This window comes from Telmatherina bonti, assembly GCF_933228915.1.
Source record: "Telmatherina bonti genome assembly, chromosome: 13".
In the NCBI taxonomy this organism is placed as follows: Eukaryota; Metazoa; Chordata; class Actinopteri; order Atheriniformes; family Telmatherinidae; genus Telmatherina; species Telmatherina bonti.
In genome coordinates, this window is record NC_136611.1 from 19980982 (window position 1) to 19996563 (window position 15582).

Genomic DNA, 15582 nt, shown 5'->3' on the forward strand with positions numbered 1-15582 from the left:
TTATTAAAGAAAGACAATAATTAGAATATTAAAAATGAAGTTTTTGAGAATAAGTTAAGATCAATCATCACCGTCTGAAGCGTCTTAGAAAAATGCTGCATCCATCAAGCTGCATGTAATATAAGTAAATAGAATTTCACCGCGTATGAAATAAACATCTTTTCACACAGTCACTCAAAATCTACAAATGATGGTATTGAAAGCTTTAGTAGTGGAGTTTAATGCTGATTTTTTGTTCGGTAAGGGGATTTGATCAGTGAGGAAAAACAGACTGGTGCTGAGGAGCCCTCTGTATTGATAAAACAATGTGAGAATATCTGGAAAATCATCTAAATCTGATCCCTCCAGAATGAAAAAGGAGCAAAAAGGCCACTTGTAGTTTGATATAGAATTTATTGATTATAACTTTCTTAGTAACCTTGCAAGCAGCTATGAAAGATGCAAATGTATTGACATTACTTAAAGGGTTGGTTTGAACTAGATGACAATCATCAGCTTGGATAATCGGATATGTGTATCTTAATCCCTGACTTAACTTGAATAACTAAGAAAGTAAATTGACAATTCTCCATAGGCCAATTAAATCTTTACTCTTATATACATATTCATATTTGGTGATTTATTGATGTTACTGAGTACACATCACACAAGGGCCCTTTTTATCAGGAGTCCGGTCAATAATAAACGCCTCCTCTTGGCTTTTTTTTTAACTTTCTTGCTGTCCAGTAGGATGCGTCTAAAGGTGAGGTTTATACGTGGCATGAGAACTTTCTTCCGAACAGGGAGGCTGTGGTACCAGAAGGTGTTGGTCGGAGGATTCATAAGAAGCAGACTTCCATGCGCGAGCTCCAGCTTTACAGGCTCAATCTGCTGGCTGCTTTGCTTTCCTCGAGCATCTCTGTGCCTGAAGATGAAGTCTCGTGCTGCTCCCAAAGAGACTGAGGCGATAGGAGAAGAGGGGTCCAGCTCCTTCTCATCATCACGATGCTCTCCCATGTGATCCTGCCCATCTCTGTACCTGGTGGAGAGACTTAACACTTTCAGCATTTCTGGCTATAAGATTTACATTCTGTAGTCGTGGCCTAAATTATCACCTGTTGATTAAGACAAAGTTGTATGTCTGGGCTGTCACTTTCGTGACTGCATCTCGAATGTATTCCAGGGTTGGAGTCCATGTGCACGCTGAACGTTTTACCCCAGAGTAAGTGTATGTTAGACCTGCATCTCCATAGGTTGCCTGCTTTCTTGGTATATTGTATACTTTTCCAAACACTTGGACCTTTGCTTCTTCTCCTGGAGGAAAAACAGAACCAATCATTCAACTACACTGCAACTTCAGGCCATAACTCCACAAAACAATGGTTAATTTTTCTGCACCTGTTGAGTACACCACCTCCTCCTCCAACTGTTTGAATAAGGCATCTGCTTCCTCTTTTGAGAATAATAAAGCATAATCACAGTCCAGTCCCTCTGCCTCGATTTTTTGCCAAGGAACAGGATCCAAGAACTCTCCTAATGATACATCCTCGTCTTCAGCATTTATCTTCCCATCCATTTCAAGTTTCATATTCTTCCTTGGACTTCTTCGTAGGGTATTGTTGGTGGACAGTCGTTTCTTCGGTCCTCCATGCAGAAATCTTTCCATTGCATTAATCTGCTCAAGATTTACCTCACCTGGATAAGACAGAATAGGCACTTTGGCTTTAAAAGTGACTCGGACTTGTGAATCAAATAGAAGGCCATTAATTCATTTCAACAAAGGGAATATAACACACATTTAAAAAAAAAAAATCTAGTAAAAACAGATTTTTAACTATTAAGGAGTTACGTGACAGCCATTGCACTATCATGGCAGGACCAGTCAGTCCGGTGGTTTTTTGAACACAGCTCACCTAATTAACATAACATTTACGTCATCTTATTCAGGCGCGAAATATTTAAGCACCGTCCAACGATAAGAGGTGTTTTTCTGGATTCCAGTGCCGTCTTAGCTTTCCAAGTATTTATCAGACTCAGCTAGACTACGACAGCTCAGCTCTCGACATAAGTGCTTTTAAGCAGAATGATTGGGCAGAAAACTATTAACTCATTTTTTTCGCCAGTCGCGAAAAAGCGGGTCTCTAAGGAGTTAAATGAGACCGAAGATGATGCCAAAGAGCCGGTGAGAGTCAATTATTCTAAATAATTTACCTTAATGTGGGAAACTTAACGCTAAGGTTAAAAGTTATTTTGCATTGAGTAGTATTAGAAAGTTTAGCAGAATTTCGCGCGACTGGTGTAGCGTGCACCGAGCTGCGTTCAAGACCACCGCGGTGTTCCGGATTGTTAAAGTTGTTGCTCGTTTATTGCTAGCATAACACGAGAATGTTAGCACCGCTTCGTCGACATGTTTCAAGACCACCTTCACTCCAAGCAGTTTCTTTCTTACCCGTTTTGTGTTTCTCTCAATACATTAAAATAATTCAGAAGAAGCAGAAGGTCGCTGCGGGGGAGCCAGAGCCTCGCGGCCCGTCTTCTGCTCCCTTATCCCCCGAGCAGCTGGAGAGGATGGCCCGCAACAAGCGAGCAGCGCTGCAGAGACTCACTGCCGCTCACACCCCGCCGGGGCTCGGAGAGAGCTGGAGGAAGGAGTTGTCGGCTGAGTTTGGAAAACCTTATTTTAAAGACGTGAGAGGACGACGCACAACACTGCACACGCTGTCAGTGTAGTATTGCATTGTAATGATTTAATTTCTCTCCATCAGCTGATGAATGTTATCTCTGAAGAGAGGAAGCGCCACACTGTGTACCCACCTGCTGAACAAGTTTTCACCTGGACACAGATGTGTGGCATCCGTGATGTAAGTTTCAACTCGCCGAGCCTTTGCCCTGTATCATCAGATGTTTCTACACTAAATATTAGGTCTGTGACGATATGCTTTTGTCCCGGTTCGATTCTGATTTTTTTGGGTGCCGATTCGATTTAAATTGCGATTCTCACAATTCTTTGATTATTGCTAAATTTTGTAGATTAAAAACAAAAACAATGTATAAAACTTTTTTTTTTGCTTGTCATTTTTCTTGATTTCAATTGGGAAAAACAACACAGTAGCGAGATCATCATTCTGATGCTATAATGCCCAAGAAAACAAGTAAAAGATCAATAAAAATAATAAAGATTTAAAAAAAATTGTAATGGGTTATTTTTAATATATTTTTTTAAAAATCGATTTTCTTTTTAACAAAAAATTGATTTTAAAATTGTGAAGCAAAAAAATCCTAATTTTTTATTTTTCGATTCGATTTCCCCACCCCTACTAAACATGCTGAGCAGGGATTTAGGATTGAATGTAACGACGTTGTGATGTACACGAGTAATATCAGCATAAAAGAGACTCTACATGTTATACTGGTGGCATAAATGGTTATCAGTGGAATAAGTTACTGGAATCCAATGGTAGACATCTCTGAAAGACAGCAGCAATGAGATTTTAAAGTGGCTGTGGTTTTAAAAATGGTTGCAGCCATGGTTGGGGTGTTTGCAACCACTCTGAATGTTGGCTGAATGTTTCAAAATAGTTAGTAAAAGGGTACTTAGAAAACAATAGATATATGTTGCTGCATCTTTCAGAATGGTTTATACATCATGCTACCACATTCAGTATGCACTTTGAAGTTGGAGGATTCATCTCGGAGCCATTTACCGACTTGTCGCAACCACTACCAGACTGGCCATGGCCGCTGTTCTTTTTCATGTCCACTTTGCTAGTGTTCACGTTGATTGTCAGAACTGTTCCACACTGACTGCTACCACTTTCAGAGTAGTTAATAAAACATGCTACTAAGTTCACAACGTTCACAGCCAATTTGGAGTTGAATGATTCAGGCTGACGGACTGGTTGCGGGCACAGTTTCAAGTACCTTTTTATATTTATGTATGTGTATGTATGTATGTATGTTATATAAAAAATACATGCACAACCAACATCACCATTCTTCAAGCAGTAGCAACGTTTCTAAACCATTCTTAATGTTTTAGTAGCCAGTGTGCACCCATTCTAAGCAGTAGTCGCGACCACAGTCGCAGTGATTACAAACATAACAATGTGATGAAGATTGTCCGATCAGAGTGAACATGTTTTGACGCTCATCATTTTAAAGGGCATACATCTGTGAAAGCTGTTAAAATGTTAGATTTTTATCGTTTCTTTTGGAAGCATTGCTAATTGTCACAATATGGGTTTCCAATTACAGGTCAAGGTGGTGATTCTGGGACAAGATCCATATCATGGCCCAGGTCAAGCCCATGGATTGTGCTTCAGTGTTAAAAGACCAGTTACTCCTCCACCCAGGTGTCTCTTTTTGCTTTGTAAATTGAGCACATAATAGTCAGCATGCAAGTCGATCAACAGTCTCTTCATGATAAAACATCAGAGAAACATCAAATTGGAGATTTGAATGCTGCAGACAAAATGAGCTCAGGTGCTATCAAGTTAGTCTTTTAACTAACTTGAGGACTTGATTTAAAAAAAAAAAAATCAAATTAAACAAAACATTTGTATAAGATTTGTGAAATTTTGAACTTTTTCATAATCTAATTTTCTGGGATGTACCTGTAAAACTGGGAAAAAAGGAAAATTTCCCTGGCCAGAACTAAACTGACCTAAAGTTAAAGCTGGGGTAGGTAATCTTGCTCGGACATTTTATTTTTTTACTCTGGGTGAAGTGGTTCCTCGTCCTGATAGTAGTCTGTACATTTTGTAATCATGAACAATAAGAAATATAGTTAGACCCCTAAGTTTACTGTAAATCTGTAAAAACTTAATCAAACCAATCAAAAAATTTGGACCAGTTGTTCATTTCTCATATTTTGTCTCCTGGCTCTCCTCCTCCCCCCCTTCCCGCAGCACATACCTGATAACCACACCCTGTCTATAAATAGCATGTAAGGAAGACAAACATGGCTGCGAAAATGCAGGAAGGATTTCACTGACCTGGCTCGATTTATTTGCCTCCTCCCGCTAAACAAACGAGAGAGAAAATCGTTGGTAGAAAAGGCTAAAAATATAAAAGCCTTTGATCACGCAAGGTGCAAAACCAAGAAGGGGAGGAGCCAAGACAGGGTGTTACTTTTAAATCTTGCCAACTACCCAACATTACCTACCCCAGCTTTAAAGTGTAATTTCAGGTAGTTTGACTAACATCTCTACAAGATGTTATAGTGCTTCTAACTTTTTCAACATTTTTGCCGAGACTTTTTATTAATAAGCATTAATATCTGACAGTAAACCAAGGCGGGATCAATCAGATTAAACTTCAGTCTGGTCACAGAGCTCAGGTGAACATCTCCTCCTCTGTCTGCAGCTTCAAGGTTCAACAATCTTTATTATCCCATGAGGGCAATTTGTTGTACAGCAAGTGGGATAGAAAAACGTATTTATTGTTGTTTAGAGGTGAGGGTTAGCTTGAAGCTTGATGCTGCATGTAATTGATTAAGTGTAATTATTGTGTTAAAAGTCCTACCCTTGATTTTAACCTTTCCTCTTTGATTCTTTTCATTTCCAGTTTGGAGAACATGTACAAAGAACTGGCCTCAGATATTGAAGGTTTTCAGCATCCTGGTCATGGAGATCTGACTGGATGGGCCAAGCAGGGTATTTGCTGTTTGAAAGATTCAGTTTGTTGAATTATCAAACTCAGCAGTGCTTCAAAAGCTATCTATCTTCAACAAAGCTTTTGTCCTGATTTTAATCTCTCTCACCAGGTGTGCTTTTACTCAATGCTGTGTTAACTGTCCGAGCACACCAGGCCAACTCTCACAAAGACAAAGGTTGGGAGAAATTCACAGATTCAGTAGTGCAGTGGCTCAGCAACAACCTGGAGGGTCTTGTCTTCATGCTGTGGGGATCATATGCTCAGAAGAAAGGAGCTGCCATAGACAGGGTGGGTCTATCTGGTCAACATTCAGCGGTTTTGCTGTTGTGGTTTGTAACGTGGTGGCTGCTGTATCTTCAGAGGTCAATTCGGCATCTTTAAACCCCACCCTTCCCAGTCTATAAGACAAAGTATCTTTTGGTAAACTGGTTAACATATGGTCCACATTGGGTTTTCTCAGATGTGTTGGATTAAAGTGTTTGCTAAATAAGTTAAATGTATATTTCTTTTCAAAGAATGTTTCCCACTGTCTGATTTACAGAAACGCCACCATGTCCTACAGGCTGTTCATCCTTCTCCCCTCTCTGCTCATCGAGGATTTTTTGGGTGTAAGCATTTCTCAAAAGCCAATGAGCTGCTATGGACATCTAGAAAGTCTCCCATAGACTGGAAAGCACTTTGAAGTCCTAGTTTATTAGGTTTTCAACACGTGTTGATCAATAGAGGACTAAAACCCACCATAAGCTTTATTTCCTGTTTGAGAATTAGTGTCTACATTCATTTTCCCTAATTAAAATCTTAACTTTGGCATTTCCTCTGCCATTTTCTTCAAACTGTTTTAGAATAACTTCTGCATTAGTTGGTTTCAAAGTTGTAAATATGTTTTGTACACAAGTTATTTTTTTTGTTTGCACATTAAAGTTTTTTTTTTTTTTTATTATTATTGAGATTGTTCCAATGTGTGAATATGGTGCAATAGTCCAAACTATGGATTCCCTCTTACATCTGTAACATTATATGATCTCCGGTGCAGATCTGAGATCAGTTCAAATTCTCTTGTCTGACAAAAGTTTAAAAACCTGATGAGATTAATTTATTTTATTTAGAAGTTGAGGCATCACTTCAAAGGGATTTTCAGGGTGGCTGGTTGTTGTTCTGAGAATCCAGGTACAGATTTTTTTTTAAGATAACCACTCATGAATCTTCTCCCAAAAAAAGTTAACAATACACAACCTGTAGAAAAGATATTTGGCACATGGATAAATACTGTTTGTCATTTTAAAATTAATTTCTGGGTTAAAAAAGAAAAGACAAATAACTATTAGAATCTTTGATATTCTTCCTTAAAAACTTTAAAAATTAAACTTTATTTAAAAGGAAGGTCATTTGGTCATCATTAAATTCAGGCGTAATATGGCATATTATCCTGTTCTATTTACCAGATTAAACAGTGTTACATGAATAACATAAACTGACCAGAACAATTTTTGAAAATGGTATAAATTAGATGGTTTTTTTTGGGGGTTTTTTTTACATGTAAAGAACCTTAATTTTTTTTATTATGAGGATATCCTGAAATATGGGCCAATGTCATATCCCCACCTTTTTGGATGTATAAAAATGTTTCTATGTAGAGCACACTTCATATTCCAAACTATACTATTATGTGGAGTGAATTTATTTCTGTGAAATGTTTCCCAATACTGTAAATCAACACCTTGAGATGGTTACATGACAATTTAATGGGCAGCTAATGAATGGACGAAATGAATTTGGAGGAAAAGGTTGGGAAGTACAAATCTATCCTTGCACAATAAGGATTTTTGCACCTGAACAATAGCAAAACTTGACTTCCTGTTTGGACCTTTACGTGAAGGCGTGGCGCCATCAGTGACGCATGAACGTAGACAGGAAGAGTGGCGCGGCTCTCATGACGGTAGTTTGGTCGTGGATGTGATGTGTGACCAGTTTAAGAAGTGACAATGCCCGTACAGAGTCTGCCTGTCCGGGATGCGCCCATACATCTCCGTGTGCTGCAGCAGTATCTGCTCCTCCTGAAGAAATATCCAATCCTGACTAAATCTGTAACCAGGTGAGTGGCAGGCAGTGCCATGCACTTCCTTTCATCGCTGAAATGAGCTCGTGCTTATTTACTGATTGTTATGGTGTCTGTTTACGAGGTTATTTTATACACTGTAACCACTGTGGCAGTTTTAAGTTGTTGGTACGCCTGGTTGTTGCTTTTGTTACCTTCGGGCCACTTTGTTTGCTCAGACCACACATTGCCCTTTTGACACAGAACTAACTTTAACCAATGAGCATTTCCCTGGAGAACCTCCCCTGAAAAACAAAAGTTTGTACACAAACTGTTTTAAAAATATAAAATCACTTTTTGCATAATTGACTGTGTTTCTTTTGTGTTTTTTTTTTTTTTTTTGAATCAGTTGCTTCCTTTCAGCTTTGGGAAATCTGTTATCTCAAATTCTGGAGGCAAGAAAAAAGGCTAAAAGTGGAGCCCAAGTCAGTGAGACAGATGTTGCTGGAGTTGCACGCTATGCCATTTATGGGTGAGATTTGATACAAAAAGACAACAGAGAATTTGAGTTTTTGAAGCTTCAAGGAAATGATAATGTTTTGTTTGAGGTCGGTATACCAGTCATGCAGTCGTGTTGATTGTGAAGAACCTACAGAAACTTCTTTTTCTCTGTTTGCTATGATCTACAAATCACAGTAATCCATATGTTTCCATATTCTACCTTGTCGTTTGCTGCAGATTGTTTATCACAGGACCGGTGAGCCACTTCTTTTACCAGCTGATGGAAGTGTGGATGCCCACCACAGACCCACTCTGTATAGTCAAACGCCTCTTACTGGATAGACTCATTTTTGCCCCTGGCTTTCTGCTCCTGTTCTACTTTGTTATGAACGTCCTGGAGGTGGGTTTTCTTAGAAACAATCTAATCAAATCCTCTCATTAGAAGGGGATTCTAATGAGTACAGAAGTACAGAAAGATTTTATTTTATTTTGGTTGCAATATTCTAATTATTAGCCTACACAGTATCAACTTTTTAAGGGGTTTACATTTAATATCTTGTAATCAAAAACTGTACAAATATATGTAATTAGTAAAGAAGTGTGTGAAATGTTAAATATATATATATATATATGTGTGTGTGTGTGTATGTATGTATGTATATATATATATATATACACACATCTTTTACCTGATAATACAGTTTAGGGTAGTGGGTGTGGGGTTATTCACATTCACTTGAATATCACTCCTCCATAGTACAAACTTGAGGTGTAAAATGCAAAAACTAGTTCATTCATGTTTAAGTGCATTTTAAAATTAAATAAAAAATTAAACAGTGTATAGATTTTTTTAGGCGTAGAGTTTGATAAATGCCGTGTAATTGTTCCAAACCTTCCCCAGGCTAAAGGGTGGGAGGATTTTGAGAAGAAGATGAGACGAAGTTACTGGACAGCTCTGAAAATGAACTGGAAAGTCTGGACCCCTTTCCAGTTCATAAACATCAACTTTGTGCCAGTTCAGGTATAAACTTCCCTTGACTGCCTGTCATAAAACAATAAGTCATACTGTAACACCACATCTGATGCCCCCCTCCCCATCTTTTCCTCTGTTTTTTTATTGCTTTCAGTTTCGAGTGCTGTTTGCCAACATCATCGCATTGTTTTGGTATGCCTATCTTGCAACTGTGAGGAAATGATAACTCTGGAGACATCATCACGGATGGTTTTGACCGAGGGCTAAGAAGATACACCCAGTTTCCTGATATGGTCAATACTTTCCTATGCAGATGCCTTATGATTAACGTCTTACAACAACGTCAAACAGGTTTAAGCCATTTTAACATGCTGCTATAATAAACTTTGGATGTGTGACTGCATTTATAGTAACAAAAAGAATACAAGTTTTTGTTTTTTTTTTACACAAGTTTGCCAGGCTATTAAACATATGCAACCATGTGGCTTAGTCACTGAACAAAATGCTTTTTTTTTTCTTTTCTATCTGTTACTTCATGTGGGGTTACAACTATTAAATGAGGAAAGACAGAAAACGTGAAGACAGTCAACTTTAAATACTTTATTTTTAACACCTGCCAGTTAACATGGCTAAAAGAAACCTGATCTCTTTGTGTGCCATTTGTCTCTATTGCTAAAAACAAAAAGTGCAAATGCAGGAATGTTTTCATCAGTTTAAAAGACAATAGCTAATCGTAATAAACTTTAAAAAAAAAAAAAAAAAAAAAGCTAAAAGAAAAGCAGGAATGCACATGAGGTGTGTGAAAGCGTCCTTAGCCTCCTCTGAGACGGAGAGTCAAGTAGATGGTACTCAGCTCCCTCACACCGTAATCCGACAGCTTCCCGCGCGTCATTTCTTTGCCTTCATGAATGAGCCTCTGCTGGCTCACCGGCACCCCCTCATCTCTCTGGACCTTGGTCTTCATCTCGTCCACAGTCGTATCAGGTCTGATATCGTAGGTTCTGTTCTGTCCCTTTTCATTTTTCAGGAACACCTGGATGGTGGCGGGTTGCGCGACCAGCAGTGACACCCGGGAACCGGACTGTAATCCGTAGGAGCTCAGAAACTTCGAGTCGTCGTTCAGAGGGGTCCTCCGGCCGTTATCGAAAACCAGTCTCTGCGTCGATGCGGCGACTTCAAACTTGGTCTGGATCTTTGTTTTCAGAGAGCCAACCGTGTCGTCTGGTTGCACCACCAGCGGCTGGGTCGTCCCGTTCAACATAGTGATGTGCAGCTCCATGATGACTGAAATATCCTGGGAAAAAACAAAAGATTCAAACTGAGTTTTAAGTTAACGAATTATATCTTAAATAATCTTAGAGAGCGCACCCTACCGTGCAATAGCTTTAAATGAAAATAATCTCTCCGTAAATGAAGTCTTCAGTAGAAACAATGGTGTGAAGATGCTCTGCGCAGCTGTGCGTAAAGTTTCAGCGCAGCAGTTTATATACAAGCCGCCTCCGCTTAGCATTCGTTTTCCTTCTCTGTGGTGATAACTTTCGGTTTCCATTCTCGACTCATGCCTCCGCTGAAAAGTTTGTTTGTGTTGATGACGTCGTCAACTATTTCACAGTGACCTTCAAACACGTATCAACCAGGTGGGGCAGAGATGCAACTAAATAGGTGATTTTTTTATTTTTTATTTTTTTTTTTTTACCTTCTTAACCTCTGACTTGGTGAGAGTTCAAATCAGGGCAAGATCACATTTAAGTCAAACATTGTAAATGCAAACCAAGCAAATGTATACTAACATTTTAAAACATCTTAAATATTTGTAATGTATCACGATGTGAATCAGTCATCCATCACAAAGTGTAAACAAATATATTTTATATGTTAATAGGGCTGATTTTAGTTACTCTGTATAGTGCAGCTTTGGTGGAAGAAATACTGAGATATCTTTTAAAAACTAATTTTTCAAACTTCATGCTTCTCAGAATGTGACCTAACACAGATGTCTACAGCAAAATGTAGTTAAAACCTTTAAAACATGTCTATTATATTTTCACCAGATACATTTACCAGCTGGATTTTACTACTCAAGTGGTTTACGTTAAATATCTTCCATTGGTGTAGTCCCTAAAAGACCTCACAAAAAAATCTGACAGACCAACAAATGATACATATTTTCAATTCTTTTATTTTTTAGTTCTTATAAAGAGAATGGAACCATGTGATAAGTTTGAGGTCCATGTAGTGAAAATGCACTTTAAGTCTACGTCTCAGGCAGAGAGCCCCAACAGTAACAATAACAATAAAAAGGTTTATGTAAAGGAAGGAATGGAACTTAAATGTAACAAGCACAGAGTGAAATGGGTGTGTGCATAAGGTACTTCCCTGAATCTCTTACCTACTGTGAATACAGTGATGACTAACATATCTGTAATAGGATACTGAAACTGAAATGAAACTGGAAGTATGTAAATATTCAAGCTCTCAGTGCAAACAAACCCAGTCTCCAAATACAAAAACCAAAACAAAAATAAAGAAATAAAAAGACTAGTGATAAATATTGCTTGTCCAAAAAGCTCCACATTAGAACTCAGAGTGCTTCAGCATGGCGGTCCTCTCCTCCCTCTTAGGTAGAGGAATGTTTCCTGTGGCAAGAAAATGCATATCATGTTTCTATAGTTAAAAAAAGAATAAACTATGAAAAAAATGTTGATTATAATCTTTCATTTATACAGTGTTGCTCACAATAAATTTCAGTTTTCCTACCTGGTGGAGCAACAAAATATTCTTCAACTGTGTTTTTTGAGAGCTGAAGCAGCTCCTCAGCACAGTCACCCTCCAACACTGTGTCCTCCCTCAAGTACAGAGCCCTGAACAGATACAATATTATAACACTTTAAAATAAAAAAAAAAAAAGAAGAAACCAAATTAGTTCCCAACCATCAGTACAGTACCTGTCCTCCAGGACTGAGTCCATCGGTTCAACTCCTGTCGTGTCCACAACATGGAGCTGATCTGCAAAACGTATGGCTTTCTCCAAGCAGGCCAGTCCCTCTTTGGTGCGAAAATCAACCAAGGCCAGTCGCTCCAGCTTGTCCACTAGATCAGCAGGGATTTGGGGAGGCTGTGTAATCAGCAGTGAACTGCTTAGAAATTCATGTGTCAGCTTTTCCCCATCATGATTTAAACACCTGTCTACAAGTCAAACCATTTGATCAATATTAAGGAGCCGTAAATGTCTGATTAATAATATTAAATAATTTTTACTTTATTCACCCTTATTGTGAAATTAGACTACATTTTATCCATCTTAAAAGTATTTAAAAGTGTATTTCTTTATTACATTATGACATATTACTACCATTATAATAAACATTTATTCAATATTTATATTGACATTGTTTATTGATTGTCTTTGCATTTCTTCTGATCACAGGCTGATCGCCTGCGTATATGTGGTCATGACTTCAGCTCATTTAGGACATCTGTTGTAGTGTGTGCGTATATGTGGTCATGACTTCAGCTCATTTAGGACATCTGTTGTAGTGTGTGCAAGTAGAGAGGATTAACTTAAGTTGATCACTGTGATTAATTTCTATGCTTTTGATTAAAATAGAGTATATGGCACATTTTTTCCCTTGTTATTAAGTATTATTTGGATCTGAGCAGATGTTTTAGTGTGTCAAACACGTAAAATTTTCATTTATTACATGATTCATGCCCAGTTATGCTTGGCTTTTAGTCTTTGATGACTTAAACTGTTGAGTAATTTGAGTCCTTGTTTTGTTCTCTGTGTGATTTTTCCATCTTGAAAGACACCAAGACAAACTAATTTTGATCACTTTTACAAAAAAAAATTCTCTAGAGGACTACAATAATGTAAAAAAAAGTGTGTTGTTTTCTAAATTTTCTTATAAATAACTAACAAAAGGCAATAAGTGTTTTAATAATAATAATCTGGATTAATATACATAAGACATGAGAAAAACATACATCCTCTTTAAATTTAAGAATTTACACTCACTGGTCATTTTACTACATACACCTGTTCAATTGCTTAACACAGTAAACCAATCACATGGCAGCAACTAAATGTATTTCAGCGTTTAGACGTGGTCAGGATGACTTACTGAAATTTAAACTGAGAAATTTAAACTTCAGTATGCTTCAGTTTGATTATTTCAGATATAGCTTATTTACAGGGATTTCCATGCATAACCATCTCTAGGATTTACAGATCTAGATTTATAGATCTGAGAAAGTGAGCTGCAGCCGCTCGGAAGAATATTTCTCGTTAAGGTAAAAAGTCAGAGGAGAACGGGCAGATGACAGTCAACAGAAACAACAACAACAACAAAAAAACCAAAAAAAAAAACCCCACTTGTTACAACAAGGTATGCAGAATATCATCTCTGAAAGAGCAACACAGCAGTTTAAGACAACTCCACATGCTATTTGTTTCAAGCAAAGAAACTAAGGCTACAATTTACACAGGCTTGCCTGCTGGTAGATGTAGCATTAATGGTGTTGGGGACATTTTCTTAGCACACTCTGGGCTCCTTAGTATTACAGCCCGCCTGAGTATTGCTGCTGACCATATCCCATCTTTTAATGGCTAATTCCAGCAGGATAATACACTGCGCCACAAAGCTGAAATCACCTTAAACTGCTTTTGTTGAACACAGCATTAAGTTCACTCGAACAGCACCATAGATGTAAACTAACAAATCTGCAGCAAATGCACGAGGCTACTAAAAGATATTCACAATTAATTAAGGCCAATATGGCCCAAGCAAGGTATAGAAAGGCCCTAATTTTGTTAAACAGACCACTGCATTAGAAAAGGATCTCTTTGCAAATCGTTTCTGTTAGAGTCGTATAACTTTGCACATGATAACAGAAGCAATATGTTACCGGAGGAAGCTGATCATCTGATACAGGTTCCCACGTTGCTTCCTTCGGAACCTGTAAAACTTTGGACTTTAGTCACTAATTTGTATCAATCTCTGGTAGACTGTAACAAACACAATCGTCTTACCTTTGGGTTATGCGGTTGGGAACTGAAAAGACATGTTAGTCTAATGATAGACCTTTGCAAACACCTGACGTTGCCTCTATGGTGGGGTCTCTCCAGGTTTAATGAGCGCTTATAGTTATTTAATTTACATAAGGGCCGATTGAACAGAAGTGACACTCCTCGCCGCGTGCGAGAGACAGCGAAACGAAACACCAGCATGGCACGCTTACCTGGCTAGACCTAAGCGACGTTTCTAAAATAAAGAAATAAAAATAAATGAAAAAAAAGTCACATGTCTTTCTGTGTTTTAGACCTTGAAGGTCAGTTGAGTGCTACACTAGCATCACACGGAATTAGCTTAGCAGGATACTTGCTGTACTATAGAGACGTCACGACAGGAAGCGAGAAGCTAAAATTTACTTCCCTGTTCGCTCACATGTCAGCGCGCTCACCAGATTAATTGTGTTTGTCAACAAAACGCAGTCATAATATCTTGAATTACGAAGTTTAAAGGTACATATTCGACCTAAAAAGGAACACAATAAAGACAGCTTGAAAGATACTGCTAAAAGATTTAATGGGTAAAATGTGCAACCTTAAAAGTAGCTCAATACCCTGTGGAAGAACTGGAACAAAACACAGTAATTCTTAATATATTGATGACTGTAAGAAATAAATACACTGGCGCTTTTTCGTTTTCTTTACCCTAATAGCAGAGATTGGGACCACTGCTATAGGAATGTAGAAAAGAAATGGTAAATCGCCACGTTAGCACAAAAAAAAAAAACAGACCGGACTGGTTAGTTTTTATACGGAATGACGTCACTGCTACGTAGACTGCCCGGATAGCTCAGTCGGTAGAGCATCAGACTTTTAATCTGAGGGTCCAGGGTTCAAGTCCCTGTTCGGGCGATGTTACAACTTTTCAGAATCTTAACTAAAAACATTCATGAGATATGAACAACTTATCTTTGTTTGTAAGTAAATTATGTAATATTTGTTATGGTAAAACTGAAATATTTGACTTAGATGTTGAGAAAGGCATTTTGGCATGCTAACAGTTCTAGTCACAATACAAATAAATGGTTCTCCACGTTTTAGGAAGTAAATCTTGAGTATCTAGATGAATATCTAGACCTAATTTGTTTTCAAAAATCCTTAAGAGAAATTTCACTACTAACAACAAACCTCATGAGTGAGGTTTTAGGAAAAATTGTACTTTAAAAATTGATAATTAAAACAGGATTGTCATGGTAGTTCATGAAATGAAAAATACTTTATTAATCCCCATGGAGAAATTCAATATTGTAGAATATAATAATTAATTTGAGGATGTTCTTGGAGCCTCATCTTGACCTGTTTCAATCTAATCTTCTTTTCTTTCCCTCCCATTATGGAGTAAACGCCATCTGCCTAGATGCTTGGAAATGC

The 15582-nt window shown here is 37.9% G+C and overlaps 5 protein-coding genes across 5 annotated transcripts; 2 read left to right on the forward strand and 3 right to left on the reverse strand.

Moving 5' to 3' along the window:
- Positions 1-383: 383 nt before the first annotated feature.
- alkbh2 (alkB homolog 2, alpha-ketoglutarate dependent dioxygenase) lies at positions 384-2567 on the reverse strand. Its single transcript, XM_079251891.1, has 4 exons — positions 2429-2567; positions 1378-1674; positions 1095-1293; positions 384-1018 (listed from the first exon to the last, which is right to left on the reverse strand). Exons 2-4 carry the CDS (start codon positions 1643-1645, stop codon positions 643-645), a joined length of 843 nt encoding a protein of 280 aa, XP_079108017.1. The 5' UTR covers positions 1646-1674; positions 2429-2567; the 3' UTR covers positions 384-642.
- unga (uracil DNA glycosylase a) lies at positions 2430-6316 on the forward strand (the record flags this gene model as incomplete). The annotated part of the gene is made up of 6 exons (XM_079251893.1): positions 2430-2667; positions 2745-2840; positions 4234-4331; positions 5545-5633; positions 5744-5922; positions 6176-6316. The coding sequence occupies exons 1-6, from the start codon at positions 2548-2550 to the stop codon at positions 6314-6316; spliced, it is 723 nt and encodes a 240-aa protein (XP_079108019.1). The 5' UTR covers positions 2430-2547.
- Positions 6317-7574: 1258 nt separating this feature from the next.
- Positions 7575-9596, forward strand: pxmp2 (peroxisomal membrane protein 2). The gene is made up of 5 exons (XM_079251895.1): positions 7575-7726; positions 8079-8201; positions 8408-8570; positions 9072-9191; positions 9298-9596. The coding sequence occupies exons 1-5, from the start codon at positions 7617-7619 to the stop codon at positions 9364-9366; spliced, it is 585 nt and encodes a 194-aa protein (XP_079108021.1). The 5' UTR covers positions 7575-7616; the 3' UTR covers positions 9367-9596.
- Positions 9597-9842: 246 nt separating this feature from the next.
- isg15 (ISG15 ubiquitin like modifier) lies at positions 9843-10946 on the reverse strand. Its single transcript, XM_079251897.1, has 2 exons — positions 10517-10946; positions 9843-10437 (listed from the first exon to the last, which is right to left on the reverse strand). Exon 2 carries the CDS (start codon positions 10420-10422, stop codon positions 9955-9957), a length of 468 nt encoding a protein of 155 aa, XP_079108023.1. The 5' UTR covers positions 10423-10437; positions 10517-10946; the 3' UTR covers positions 9843-9954.
- Positions 10947-11180: 234 nt separating this feature from the next.
- On the reverse strand, positions 11181-14518 carry gatc (glutamyl-tRNA amidotransferase subunit C). Its single transcript, XM_079251894.1, has 5 exons — positions 14173-14518; positions 14049-14099; positions 12089-12258; positions 11901-12004; positions 11181-11779 (listed from the first exon to the last, which is right to left on the reverse strand). The coding sequence occupies exons 1-5, from the start codon at positions 14368-14370 to the stop codon at positions 11718-11720; spliced, it is 585 nt and encodes a 194-aa protein (XP_079108020.1). The 5' UTR covers positions 14371-14518; the 3' UTR covers positions 11181-11717.
- Between the last annotated feature and the right edge of the window lie 1064 nt (positions 14519-15582).